Here is a 14312-nt window from a genome sequence, read left to right as displayed (position 1 = left end):
TGATTGTGTAAAACTTTTTACACTGTCAGTACATAGAAATTAATATCAATGAAATAACCTGATTTTAATTTTAGGGGCTCAAATTTTTAATTTCCCTCTCATTTTTTGATTTTTTTGAGATTGAGACACCGATTTTAGTCAAAATGATTACGTGCCAGGTCCTCTTTTTTTGGCTTATTTCAATCTTTCTCTGTCTTTAGAGTTCTCGCTCTTTCTTCTTTTAGTTTCCCTCTTTAATTTTTTTGACTTATTCATCTGCCAGGACTCAATTGGAGAGAGAAACATTAAAAAATTATAGAAATCTTATCTCTATTGTACTTCAGATTTCATGTCTCGCTAATCCGTCCTCTTCATCTTACTCTCTCACTAACAACGACGGAGACCTCGTTCCTATCTACGCCAACAAAGTTGGTCCATTTCTCAACCCCAGATTCGTCCCTTTCTTCGATCTCCTCTTCATTCGATCTCATCCACCCCAATGGCTTTGCCTTGCACAGATCCACATGCATTCATTTCATTTGGAAGGTCAAATTCTTGAGCTGCATTTTCTTCTCATTTCACAATTTTTTGATTTTACCTTTGAATTTTGCTATCTGCAGGCTGGTGATTCAGTTTGAGGGGTGTTTTAGCTTTTCTTTCCCTTCTTCACGTTAAAATTGGATTTTTTTCTCATTGGTGTTGAAGGGAAAGAGAACGAAATTTCAAGCCAAACTTTGGTTAAACTCTGGCAATTTTTCATTCAATTGTTTGTTTGAACATATTGGAATTTGAAAATGAGTATGGTTTCCGGAGTCATTTCCCGTCAAGTTCTGCCTGCTTGTGGCAGTCTTTGTTTCTTCTGCCCTACCATGAGAGCCAGGTCCAGACAACCTGTCAAGAGGTACAAGAAGCTCATCGCTGAGATTTTCCCTCGTAATCAGGTTTGCTTTTTTTCTTCTTCTTCTTATTTTGTTCCATGAAACTCTAATCATGTCACATCTCATTGCAAAAGCAGTTGTATGTTGAGTCCTTATAGCGAGAAGCTCGCTTCTGTGAGTAGCTTCTCAGTGTCAGAATTGGTTCTGAGAAAAGAGAAATTTACTCGAAGATGTTATTACCTACTTTGGTGTTAATGTGATGTTTCACTGTGGTATTTAAGTAGGTTATTGAAGTTGGAGGAAGGCAACATTCCTATTTAAGTTATTCAAATGTTTGTTCCACTGTTACATGATAGTGGCCTTCAGCTTTATGTAACATAAAATTAAAACATGATATTCATATGTCTCTTCAATTGGCTTACTTGTTCTTTTTACTTGTATTTGTCTCACAAAATGCCTTCTGTACTGATTTCGTCTTTATTGTATTTTTGAGTTTTCAGGAGGAAGGGGCGAATGATAGGAAAATAGGAAAACTATGTGATTATGCTGCCAAAAATCTTTTACCCATCCCAAAGGTATGGGGTCCTTTAACTGTAGCACACAGAATGTACGATATCATTTTTCAGTGACTATATTATAAAATTGTTTTCATTGTTTTATTAAGAAAAGCTTAAGTTTCTAAATGCTTAAAAGTTGTTGCTATGCTGACTAAAGTTATATAATTGGTGACCAGATTGTGAATGCCCTTGAGCAAAGGTGTTACAAGGAGCTACGAAATGAGAATTTACATTCAACAAAAATAGTCATGTGTATTTACAAGAAATTTCTGTTTTCTTGTAAAGAACAAATGTAAGTTTCATATCCATCTTATTTTTATGCTTCTATGAGATGGCCTTTTACGTTTATGTTAGAATATCTTTTATATTTATGGTAGTGTATCATGTATATATGATAGGATCTATGAGGAGCAATCTTAGGAACTAACTTAGGGGTATATATCTGTATTATTAGTCTTGAATCATTCTAATTAATAGTCCCTCGAAGTGCTTGCGGTGTCTCTGCATTCCTTTTCCATTGAGTGTTCTTCTTTGTTCTTTTACAAACTCCCCATATTTTTTTGTCTTGACCAAGGACCACAACCTACAGCCATGAGACTAATCCCTTGCCCCACGGTTAGCGCACTAAGCGGTAGGGGCTGCCAAGGAGTTTTTCTATTCGCAAGAGTTGGGATTCGAACCCCCAACCACTTGCTTAAAGGATGAAGTGCTGAACCTCTACACCAATTCACTTGGTTTACAAACTCCCCATATGTATTGATATTTTTTATTTTTTTTTGAAATTATGTATTGATTTTTTGTTGATATCAGCAGAGTAGAACGATTTTAGCTGCTTTCCTTTAATAAAAATGTGCTCTGTTTTTCGGGTTCCTATCTGTTTGTTTACAACCAAATACTGCAGAACAGGACATTCATGATTCAATCTCCTTAAAATTATATTATTATCTTCATCAGTTTGTAGTATTATCAAGATATTATAAGATTTTGTTTTTTAATCAAACTTATAATATGTATATATGTCATTTTGAATTAATTGAACTGCTTTGCTCTGTAGGTTCAGTTTATGGGCGAACACTCTCTCATATATCAGTTGAGTTTGATAATGTAAGTTATCTTATGCTTTTTGTCTTCAACTAAGTTATGCACATCATTGTCATAAAACTTTCATCTTGAAAAGAAGTTGGTTCCATGCTACAATTGCTTAGTAATTTCCATCTACTATATTGTTTTCATCCTTTTATTTGCTCTACATGACTATTACAGATTACTATTTTGATTTGAACTGTGTATCTGAATTGTATTTGCCTTTTTGTAGCTTACATTTTTTGAAAGGGTTTGAAATATGATATTTACTAAAAACTGAATGCTTATTCAAACTGTTTTCTTGGTTTGACACATGATTCTGAAATGGAATGGAGGGTTTAATTTAAAGCTAGAGTGCAGCATGGTTTATTAGCCTGCATGCTTTAGCGGTTTAATGGTTTTCCAAATGCTTTGTACACGTTACTTTAGGCATGGTTATTGTGTTAACCGACATCTCAACCGACATCTCATGCTTGCGTTAACATTGTTTCAGTCCTTTTATTTTGTGTTCTCTTTTATTTACTTTACTTTCTTTACACTTGCAGGAAGCAGCCCCATTGATCCTGGGACTTGTCATTGTGATTTTCACATCTAGCTAAAGCTTCTGTTCCCAATAGTGTATAGACCTGTCACAAAGTGTGATTACTCAGAAATTGTAAATGAGTAATTGATGAGAATGAGTGATATTTCGTATAAAGCGTGACATAAAACCTCCTCATCTCATCTCACCTTTTGTTTTTCCCAAAAGTGGTAGAACTATTCATAAGAATGACAAATGACATGATAGATAGTTATCGCATCAACTAGACTACTCACATCAAGTTTCCCATCCTGCCTCGACTTTGTGTCAATAAACACTTAAACTTTAAGTTACTGTTCACTTCAGCTTTATATTGACGTACTTAACAATGCACCACAATTTGATGTCAAAGTGTTCTTGAACTTTATATCTACGCGCTTGATGATGCACTTTAAGTCAACTCGCTTCATGATGCATATTATCTTACGGGTTATGGTTCTACCAGACTATGGTTTCCGCGGGTTTATACTTTTCACAACAATGATATTTTCACATCTTATTTTTAATACACTTCACTTTCACCTATTTTTATTTCTCTCTCTCTCTCTTATCATTTATCACATCTCATACTTTTTCTCATACTTTTTCTTTTCTTTCTATCTCTCTCCTGCTTCCACCTCTCTCCACCTCCTTCACCTCAAAGGGACGTGTGAAGAGAACATTATTCCAATTATCTTCACGCTTCAGCTTTGTTCTACATGCATCCTGTTTTGCAATTGTCATTAATCAGTGTGTGGATATGAAGTGATTGTGCATAATGACATAAAGTTGATGGCGTCGTGTAGCGTGTTGATTTAAAGTTAAAGTACATCGTGAAACGCGTGAACATAAAGTTGAAATGCATTGTAAAGCGCGTGAATATAATCAGAACCTATATCTTCATTGGACGGTGGTGGATCTGCTTGGATGATGACAACGTCAACCATTCAAAACCGATATTTTTAGCTCGAACCCATTTGTACCTGACCGATGAACAACCCTAGTAAAATCTGTAATTTTAATGCCAAAAAGTAAAATAGTTTTCATTTTTTTTCCATTACTCAAATAATCAATGCAACAACGGCAAATCACGTAGTAAAATAAACTGTATCAAACAAGATGGAGGATGAAGACTAGAAATTAGAGGGAGCAGAGAAGAGAATTGAAGCAAGAAGATGAAGAAATGAAAGCATTGTTCTCAAGTAATAAAATGAATTATTGTACTGGATCCACAAGAATTAGTGTGTGTTTGGATCAGCATTAGCAGAATTGGATTTAGCCAGAATTGGATCTGGTCAGAATTGGATCTGATAAACGTGAGTTTGAGTGACGTGATTTATGTTTGGATACATTTATCAAGAATTGATTCTCATAACAAAATTTTGTTTGGATAACTTTGGTTAGAATTGATTTTGATTATGTAATGACCAAAATGGGTATGAATATTTTAATCATTATACAAGACTTGCGTCATTTTTTAACTTTATATTAATATGAATTAATTTATTATTTAATTTCACTAAATTAATTAATTATATATATTAATGGTATTTAAATTGATTTCATTATTCACAAAAAATGATGTTATTAAGTTAATAATAATATATCAATGTATGCTATTAAAAAGTTTATTAATTTAGTTTCATTGAATTAATTACAATATATGAATGGTATTTAAATAAACATAATACAACAATTAAACATATATTAATTTATTTTTTAATCTTATACTAATTAACTACATGGTGAATAGAAAACAGAATCTATAACTACTACAAAGGGATAACTTTTGGCCACTATTCACATTAGGGTTTTTCAGAAATGCTTCGCAGGTGCACCATAAGGATCCTTTTTGTTACTTTTTGTTTTTTTATTTGGTTTAAATTGAAGTTTTAAAATTTATTAGGTTATGCTTCAAAAGTTATTTTTTGTTTGTATTTACTTTGGTTGAGTATGATGGAAAAATTTCATATTGTTAATTTATAGCTCTTTGTAATAATTATTTTGGTATATAATATTTATAATGTGGATATTAATATTGATTGTGTAGAGTATTTAAAAAAATATTGATAGTATAGATAATTGTGGGCTTAAATTATAGAAATAAAAAATTATGAAATTAAATATTGAGATTAATATTAATTTTATATATGATACGAAATTAATAATTGTGTGTCTAAATACTAGAAATAAAAAAGTGGTACCCTAACGTTTGTTTTTTTAAGTTGTGACAAACAGGTTCTGAATCTGACCCAAGCCTATTCGTTCAGAAGAAGAAGAACCAAGGGTTACTAAAAAGAGAGCTCTTTAAGCCACCATGTTCGTTCTGAACAGTGGCAACTACTTCAGAAGCTCTGAAGATGGAAGCTCTCAAGAAGTTCTGAAGAACTCAAGTCAGAAGTTCTGAAGACCAGATGTTCCAGTGGAACGGTCCAGAAGCAGAAGACTCAAGTTCTGAAGACCCAAGCTTTTCTAGCTCTGACGATCAGAAGTTCTGAGGAACTTGTTCAGAAGCAGAAGTTGCAAGGTCAGAAGAATCCAAGCTTCAATCTCACGATGATCAGAAGCTTCACCAACGTTCATCTGAAGCTCCTTGATCTCAAGTCAACCGGTGAAAGGACAGGTCGCTTTCACAGTACAACGTCGTAAAATGGCTGAACTTGTTTTGTTCGTTAGGTGTTTGTAGACTTTCTTTTAAATCGGCCAAAAGGTTGAAAAGTGATCAGTGATTTTTTGCTGAACCTTTTAGAGGAAATTTTTGTCATTTACCTTTTTGTTGGTGTTAACCAAAAGGTTGAAAAGTGATCAGTGATTTTTTGCTGAACCTTTTAGAGGAAATATTTGTCATTTACCTTTTTGTTGGTGTTAACTTTTTGGAAAACTTTTTTAATGTTTTGTGAGAAAAAAACTTTTATGGGGTTCATTTGCTTTTGATCATGGGTATAAAAGGGACTGGTGTTGAATGGATATCAGGCATAAACGTTCAACATTATTCTGAGAACAAAAATTTGTGTCTTTAAATTGGTAATTCGTTTTTGGTTTTTGATGGCATCGTCTGTTGCAATTGATCCCGTTGTGACCCTGTGCCCTCCAAATCACAATTGGAGGATCAAAGTGAGAGTTGTTCGACTATGGATTGCTGATGGGTTTGCTGGGGAAAACAAACCTGCTTCAATGGAGTTGATTTTACTGGATCAACATGTATGTGTGATGTTCTTTTACGCTTTGTTTTTTTTTTATTGTTAGTATTGTGATATTGTGATTTTTTTGCTGAATATGTATGTTAATTTTTCTTCATGTCCCTTAGATTGATTTTGTTATTTGATTGTACTTCAGATAATAATGTAATATTATGTGTCATTTTAGGGTGGAAAAATCCAAGCAACTGTGAGGAAGCTCATGTTTTGGAAGTGGGGTGAACAGTTCGTGGAAGGAAATGTTTATATCATTACATTTTTTCACTTGATCCCCAATTTGGGTGCCTATCGACCTACTGATCATGCTTTTAGGATTCTTTTTAATCCTAAAACTAAGATCATTCCAGCTGAGAGTAGCATTATCCCAAGGTGGGGATTTTCTCCGAAGGATTCTGCTCAACTTAATGATGATGGCTTCCAGACGGAATACTTAGTTGGTGGGTGTTTTTTAACAATGAGCCTAGGCTATAGATTTTGTTTGAAATTTTCTCATCCAAATATTTCGATGTAGATATGATTGGTTTGTTGACAGCTACCTCTGAGGAAAGGACTTATGTCAAGGATGACATTGTTACAAAGATGATGTTGCTTGAAATTAGTGATGACAAGTATGGCCTATCTTTATTTAAGAAGGATTTTAATATTTGCTTCAGCCTTCTGTTGTAAGTTATTTCCTGTTACTATTTTGTATTTATATGTGTGTATATTTTATTTTTTAACAGAGGAAAACTGGAGTGTGCCCTTTTTGGAGAGTATGTTCAGATTGTATTGGACTACCTTAGTTCTAATCCTTTGGAAAAGCCTGTTGTGGTTCTCCAGCTTGCAAAGCTTAAGTCATTTAGAGGTACTTTTTTTATTTATACAAGGAATGATAATCATATTGGATTTCCACTTAATTTATGTTGTTTTTATTATAGGTAAGAATGTTCTTCAGAATGTAATGAAAGCATCGAGGATTATCTTTAATCCTGAGGTTGCTGAAGCTGAATCTTTGATGGACCGGTTAGTTTTGAGATGTTTGTTATTTATAATTTTTAGGTTGACTTGTTTCTGAATTTTCTGATTTGTCTTTTGTTTTATTGTAGCATATCTGGCCTTAATATGCAGGCCAATCAACCTGTGGGGCATATTATTTCTCCTAATCCTTCTGTTCCAATTTTTGAAGATTTTATGAACAACTATCCTAAGAAAACTATATGTGCTTTGAATGAAACTACTGAGGTATTTTGCTATTTTTGTTTTCCAGATTTAAGGTTATTGGTTGTGCAAAGTTAATAGGGTTATTTCTCTGGTTTGTTTGCAGGATGGATTGTTTATTGTTTATGGAACTGTGGTTGGTTTGTTGCAAGATGATCCATGGTGGTATTTTACATGCAAGTGTCACAAAGCTGTGACTTTTGATGATGGATTATATTTCTGCCCCGGTTGCTGTAAGCATGTTATGGATGTTTCTGCAAGGTGCTGTTCTTGTGACCTGAAATATGAATAGTGTTAACTTTAATTGAATTTTTGATATTTTTAGTAACCAATTTTTTGCTTTGTAGATACAAGATTAAGCTTGAGGTGTTTGATGGCACTGATTCTGGAAATTTTCTGTTGTTTGACTCTGATGCTCATCATCTCATTAAGAAGTCTTGCAAGGATATGTTGGGAAATTTGAAGGTATCCATTTTATTTTTGTCAGATTAGATAACCCGCAAGTAAATAATAATATGGAACACAATTTGTGGCAGATGTGAATGCTTATTTTAATATATTTTGTTCTTGTGTATAATGAATGAATTTCATTTTATTATTGTAGGATCCTAAATCTGCTGAGATTACTCCCTTGATGGAAGAACAATTGGTAGGGAAAGAATTGCTGTTTAAGGTGGAGAAGAAATCTAATAATTTTTTCCAGTTTGATGACTCTTATTGTGTGAAGCGTATTTGTGATGATCCTTCTATTATAGAAGCCTTTAAGGCAATTTCTGCTGCCCAGACTTCAAATTTGGTAAACCATTGAATAGATTAATTTTGTTTTCAATGGGTTTTCTTGTGTTTATTTGGAATTTGGAATTGATTTCTGACTGATGATATATTTTGATGATGTTTAGGCTAGATGCCCCACTCCTTTGACTGTTGTTAATTCTGCTGGAGATAAGGTAGCAGTTGAGGACCCCTCTGAGTCCTGTGTGGTTTTATCCCCTGAGGTTCTAACCCCTTCTCTTGGTAGTGATCCTTCATATGTGGGAAGCTCTGCTAACATTTTCAAGAGGAAGGCTGATGAAGATTGTAAGAAACCTCCAACTGTTCCTAAACTGAAGATGAAGAATGTCAAAGTGGAGAAGAAGTAGTTATATTAGTATGAAATAATAACCAGTGTAGTGTGCTTCTTTTGATCTATGGGTCATCTAGCAGTTTGGTGGTTTCTCTTTTGTGGTATGTGTGATGATAATGGCATGGGTATATTTTGGGAGTTATTATGGCCTATTGTAAAATAGGAGTTTGGTGTTGTGGTTAAGTATGTTACTAAGTACTATGGTATGTAACTTGCACTGGTTTGCAACTATGTTGCAGTTGTTAATTAATGAAATATGTTGCTGTGTATTCTTTGTGACTTTTTATATTTTCTATATTTGGTTAGTGTACAATAGAAGAACATTATAATTAGAAATAATGTTTATTGTTTAATTGGTTAAAATACAATATATTTACATTGTGAAGCTGATTTATCAGAGTCAGAGGGAAAGCACAGATCCTCTGATCGTTGTATCTTCTGATTCTCAACTCAGAGGGAAGTACATGGTCTTCCGAGTTTCTTGCTTCTGAACATCAGAGCCTTCACTCTTCAGAGTCTGGATTGTCAGAGTCTTCTACACCATTAGAGCTTCTGAGTCGTCAGAGTCGTTAGAGGAATTCCTTGCCTTTGTGGAGGAAGTACAAGAGCTCAGCCAGTTTGAACTGAAGCTGCTGGAAGAGAAAGAAATCATAGAAAAGAAGCTCAAGACTTCAGAAGAAACTCTGGAGAGGGATGAGCTAAAAGACAGTCTCAACAACATCCAGTATTCACTGGATCGTCTGGAGAAGAAGAGGTCAGAGCAGCGCCAGGAGTGCAGAAGAATGAGGAGGGATCCTCCATTCTAGACTTTAGAAAAAGAAAATGTATGATGTAAACATATGATGATTATGAATAAAGAAAATATTTTGCAAGCACAGAGTGACAAATATATATATATATATATATATATATATATATATATATAGATAATCACAAACGAACAAAGCAAAATAAAAAAAGAACTAAAAATTAAACAGAAGTTAAAATCAAACAAAGTTAAGAGGGAAAAACGAAGAGATCCTAAAGCTAAGGTTTATCAGTGCGACGCAGAAGTTCCATCATCATTTGCTTCATGTCAATCAGCATGGACTCATGAATATCAAGACGTTGTTCCATGATGTCGAGTCTGGACGAGCTTGACTGTGTAGAACTGGAAGGAACATTCTGAGCAGCTTGAGGAGCTGGAATGGAAGCAGAAGCAACAGGAGTAAAAACCACTGGTGCAAGTGCTTGGCATCTAAGTGCTTCAGCTTCAGCTTCAAGTCTTTCTGCCTCTAACCGAGCTTGTTCAGCTTGAGCTGCTGCTTGACGTGCAGCTTCTTCTGCTTGTTCTTTCTTTCTTCTGGCCTCTTCAATAGCTTCAAGAAGCTTATGTCTCTGTTGTTGTTCATGAAGAGCCACTCTTCTGGCAAACCTCTGCTTAGCAGCTGCTATCCTCTGATCCCTTTCAGCAATGAGATGACTCATCATAGCAGGGACCTGAGCAACTAACCAAGTACTCAGATTATCTCATTCCTCAGCAACAGAGTCAGGATTCTCACTCAGGTCAGTGTGACCTTGCACGTTGCGTAGCATCAAAGAAGCTTCTTGATTAAACACATTGATGCACTCGGAGAGAGAGGTGGGTCTGAGGTGAGTGTAGGGAACTATGGAGAGGTATTGGTCTGGAGAGGTTGGGTGATTGCTGTTGTGTGCCTCAGAAACACCTTGAGGAGAGCTAATGTTAAAGTTTTGAACATGTTGTTCAGAGGCATCAAGGTGAGGTTCAGAGGTTTCAACCAGAGGATTGGGTGTTCTGGGTCTGGTTGAACTGGCTCTTGTTGGATAGGGTCAGGTTGAGCCTGTTGAGCTAAAGGGTCTGCCTCATGTAAAGGATTGGCCAAGATAGGTTCATCTGGGTCAACTAGACGTTCAGGTCTAGGGCCAGGATATCTCCTAGGGCTTGGACAGGTGAGGTAATACTCTTCTAGGGAAGACACCTTTTCTTTTCTGACCTCCATGAATTTCCGAATGGATTCAGAGTTGTTGGAAGGGGAGGAGTCAGCAACATTGATTGGGAATGATACAGGTGTATAGGCAGTAGATGAATCTGTATCAGTGGTTTTGGGAACCAGACGTTCTGATGCTCTGGGGACAGAGTGATCAGAAGTTCTGGGTTCAGGTTCTGGTTGGTTAAGTTCTGGTTGGTCAGGGATGATGGGTTCAGAAGTTAATGGGTTGTATTGGATGGTAATAGGTGAGGTTGGATCAGAGGGTCCGGTAGGTTGGTTCTGAAGCATATTCCAGAGAGGTGCTTCATTTGGAGAAGGTTGGAAAAATGAAGACCTTGGTGAATTGGGTGGTGAAGTGGTTTGTGTGGCTGGTTGGGACTCTGGGATAGGAGTGAGTGGGTTGGAGGAATGTTTCAGCATAGCAGAGATGGGGAGTGCATCAAATGTATCTAAATCATCATCAGAAGCAATAGCAGACTTACTTGATGATCGTGCTGAAGACCGAGTCACTCTGACAGGAGTCTCAATCCTTCTGATGACTTGAGCAGCAGGTTCCACATTTGTAGGCTTCACCACAAGTCTGACTTGTTTCTTCTTTTTCTTAGGACCAACGTTATCATCACCACCAGCATCAGGCTTGATGGTTTCATCATGTTTCCTCTTTGGCTGGTCAGCCTTATTCTTCTTCTTCTGAGAGCCATCAGATTCCTCACAGGATTCTTCTAAGACCATCTTCCTCTGAACTTTCCTCTTGGGAGAAGAGTCAAACTCTTGAGCTGGCGGCAGTCTTCGGAAGAATTCATCTAGATCAATTTCAAAGCCTTGAGCCCTTAGGTCTTCAACATAGCACCTAATAGCTTCTGGGTTGTCTGCCTGTGTCCACAGAGGGTAGTCATTCAGAGGCACCCTTCTCTTTCTGATTTCAGAAGATGTGTCTTCATGAGCTGGGGCGATTTTCTTCTTGACCATACCCATCTTCTTTAGAGAATTGGCAGTGAAGACATCACTGACAATGGTGGTCAGATCCTCTATGCATCCAGCGTTGACCAGATCTCGCACAAGGTTGCTCTCAATGAAGAGATCTGATAGCAATCTCCCAAAAGGGATATACTTGATTGCTGATTTGATGGAGGCAGTAGTTCTGGACTTCTTGATACACTCCTTCAAGTAAGAGAACAGGAAGTAGGGAAGGCAGATCTTCTGCTTGTCTTGAATGAAAAATAACATCGCCTTCTGGCTGAAGTTTATGTAATCTGGGGAACTGCCCTTTGGTCTCTGGTTGATACAGTTGAGCAGAATCTTGTGCCAGATTCTGAGCTTGGGATGAAGGTCCAGCACCTTGTAATCAGTCTTGCCCGGTTTGTATGTGGTGTACAGGGCCTTGTTGGTGATATCCTTCGTTTTGGGTTTCAGCTTCGATTCAGTGAGTTGAAATCGATACCCATGTGCAGACTCTTCACCCAGTAGGTTCACGAATGATTTCTCTGTAACTATGATCCTCCTTCCAAGAATGTGGGATACCACCTGAGTGTCATCGCAGTCAGCGTGTTTCCAGAATTCCTTGACCAATATGTCATACACCGGTCCTCGAAGCCTGTTGAAGTAATTTTCCCAGCCTTGAACACGGACTTCAGGACGAATGTCATACCCATTTGCAGCAAGATTGTCTAGGTCGAATCTCCATTCTGCCAGTACTTGAAGTTCTTCAGGAGCATACACACAATGAACGGCACAGCCCCGTTCTGCAATCGGAATTACTTGCTCTTGACCTTGATCAGGAGCTTCAGGACCCATTTGGCCTGTAGCTTGACCCACAACCAGGTGAGGGAAACTTGTTGCTTCAGCGGCTTCACTTCTGGTTTGTCTCAACATTGTTGGAGCGGTTGAAGGTTTTGGGTAGAAGATGAAGGTTAAAGATGAATAGAGAGCGAGAGAGAGATTGTGGGTAAGCGGTTTTTGAAAAAACAGAAGAGAGAGAGTAAAAACCGAAAGTGTAGGAGATCGTGTGTGTATAGTGGGTTTTGTCAAATAACCGTTGTTGATTCAAAAAGCATTTTAAGATCAACGGTTAAAAATTAAAGACATGATAGTAACAGTAAATACACGTATCACACACAGGAGAGAAGCACATGTACACACATCATGACAGACTGTCACACGTGCACAAGGAACTATGCATCAGAGATACTGACACACGTGTTACTGTCTCAGCTTCAGAGTCAGCACCAATGGGTACATACACTCTGATGGAGTTACCTTCTGGACTACATCTTCTGATCAAGAAGTATCATAGTCAGAGGTTCTGGTCGATCTTCACTCTGGACAAAAGTCCCTATTCAGATTTTTCAGAATAAAATTAAATCTATCCTCTGCTAAGGGCTTTGTAAAGATATCTGCCCATTGATGGTGAGTATCAATAAACTTCAGAAGAAGTACGCCCTTCTGTACATAATCACTAATAAAGTGATACTTTACCTCAATGTGCTTTGCCCTTGAATGTAAGATAGAATTCTTACTCAATGATATTGCAGCAGTGTTATCACAATAGATAGGGATATTGCTCTCAAGGATCTGATAGTCTTCCAGCTGATGTTTCATCCAGAGCATCTGGGTGCTGCATATTGCTGCTGAGATATATTCTGCCTCTGCAGTTGATAGAGCAATTGTTGATTGCCTCTTGCTTTCCCATGAGACTAAATTGCTTCCCAGAAATTGACAATTTCCAGAAGTGCTTTTTCTCTCTGTTCTATCTCCAGCATAATCAGCATCACAATAACCTGAAACGAGCACATAAGTGAACACTAAATAATATATCTGGCCTAGATGCAGTTAAGTATAGAAGTGAACCTATCATACCACGATAGAGCTTCTGACATACTTTACCACCACTTTCATCTTCTTTCTCCAGAATGCATGTAGGATGCATTGGAGTCTTGGCCATTGTAGATTCCAGCATATTGAAGTTCTTCAGAAGTTCTTTAGTGTACTTGCTCTGATGGATATATGTTCCTTCTGGTGTTTGATCAACTTGTATTCCCAGAAAGTACTTGAGTTCTCCCATCGTACTCATCTCAAATTCAGCCTGCATCATCTTAGAAAATTCTTTGCATAGAGATTGATTAGCAAAACCGAATATAATATCATCAACACAGATTTGCACAATTAAGATATCATCTTTATAAGTTTTGCAAAAGAGAGTTGTATCTACTTTACCCCTTACAAACTCGTTGTCCAGAAGGAATGAGCTGAGTCTTTCATACAATGCCCTGGGAGCTTGCTTCAGACCATAGAGTGACTTCTTCAATTTGAACACATGGTCTGGCTTCTTCTCATCTTCAAAACCTGGGGGTTGATGAACATAGACTTCCTCTGAAATATAACCATTTAGGAAGGCACTCTTCACATCCATCTGATGAAGAACTATGTTATGATTCACTGAGAAAGAGATCAACAGTCTGATTGCTTCTAGTCTTGCTACTGGAGCAAATGTTTCTGTGTATTCTATTCCTTCCTGCTGGCTGTAGCCTTGAGCAACTAGAATTGCCTTGTTTCTGACTACATCTCCTTTCTCATTCAACTTGTTTCTGAACACCCATTTTGTAGACTTCTGATCAGGGGAGCGCTTCGTATAGGAAGTTGTGAAGCTGATTGATCAGAGTCAGAGGGAAAGCACAGATCCTCTGACCGTTGTAGCTTCTGATTCTGAGCTCAGAGGGAAGTACATGGTCTTCAGAGTTTCTTGCTTCTG

General features: G+C 37.0%; 2 protein-coding genes across 2 annotated transcripts; both read left to right on the top strand.

Annotated features, from left to right (window-relative positions):
• Positions 1–283: 283 nt before the first annotated feature.
• Positions 284–3388, top strand: LOC130726676 (protein SEMI-ROLLED LEAF 2-like). The gene is made up of 6 exons (XM_057577975.1): positions 284–525; positions 600–920; positions 1358–1432; positions 1591–1706; positions 2469–2518; positions 3043–3388. Exons 2-5 carry the CDS (start codon positions 774–776, stop codon positions 2506–2508), a joined length of 378 nt encoding a protein of 125 aa, XP_057433958.1. The 5' UTR covers positions 284–525; positions 600–773; the 3' UTR covers positions 2509–2518; positions 3043–3388.
• Positions 3389–6021: 2633 nt separating this feature from the next.
• On the top strand, positions 6022–8664 carry LOC130724046 (replication protein A 70 kDa DNA-binding subunit C-like). Its single transcript, XM_057575206.1, has 10 exons — positions 6022–6257; positions 6423–6690; positions 6765–6861; positions 6976–7097; positions 7171–7255; positions 7339–7474; positions 7557–7711; positions 7798–7915; positions 8055–8246; positions 8350–8664. Exons 1-10 carry the CDS (start codon positions 6102–6104, stop codon positions 8587–8589), a joined length of 1569 nt encoding a protein of 522 aa, XP_057431189.1. The 5' UTR covers positions 6022–6101; the 3' UTR covers positions 8590–8664.
• Positions 8665–14312: the final 5648 nt, after the last annotated feature.

The sequence above is a fragment of the Lotus japonicus genome, chromosome 6 (assembly GCF_012489685.1).
Source record: "Lotus japonicus ecotype B-129 chromosome 6, LjGifu_v1.2".
NCBI classification, from domain to species: domain Eukaryota; kingdom Viridiplantae; phylum Streptophyta; class Magnoliopsida; order Fabales; family Fabaceae; genus Lotus; species Lotus japonicus.
Note: the sequence above shows the minus strand (reverse complement) of the source record. Positions and strands in the feature narration are given on the sequence as shown.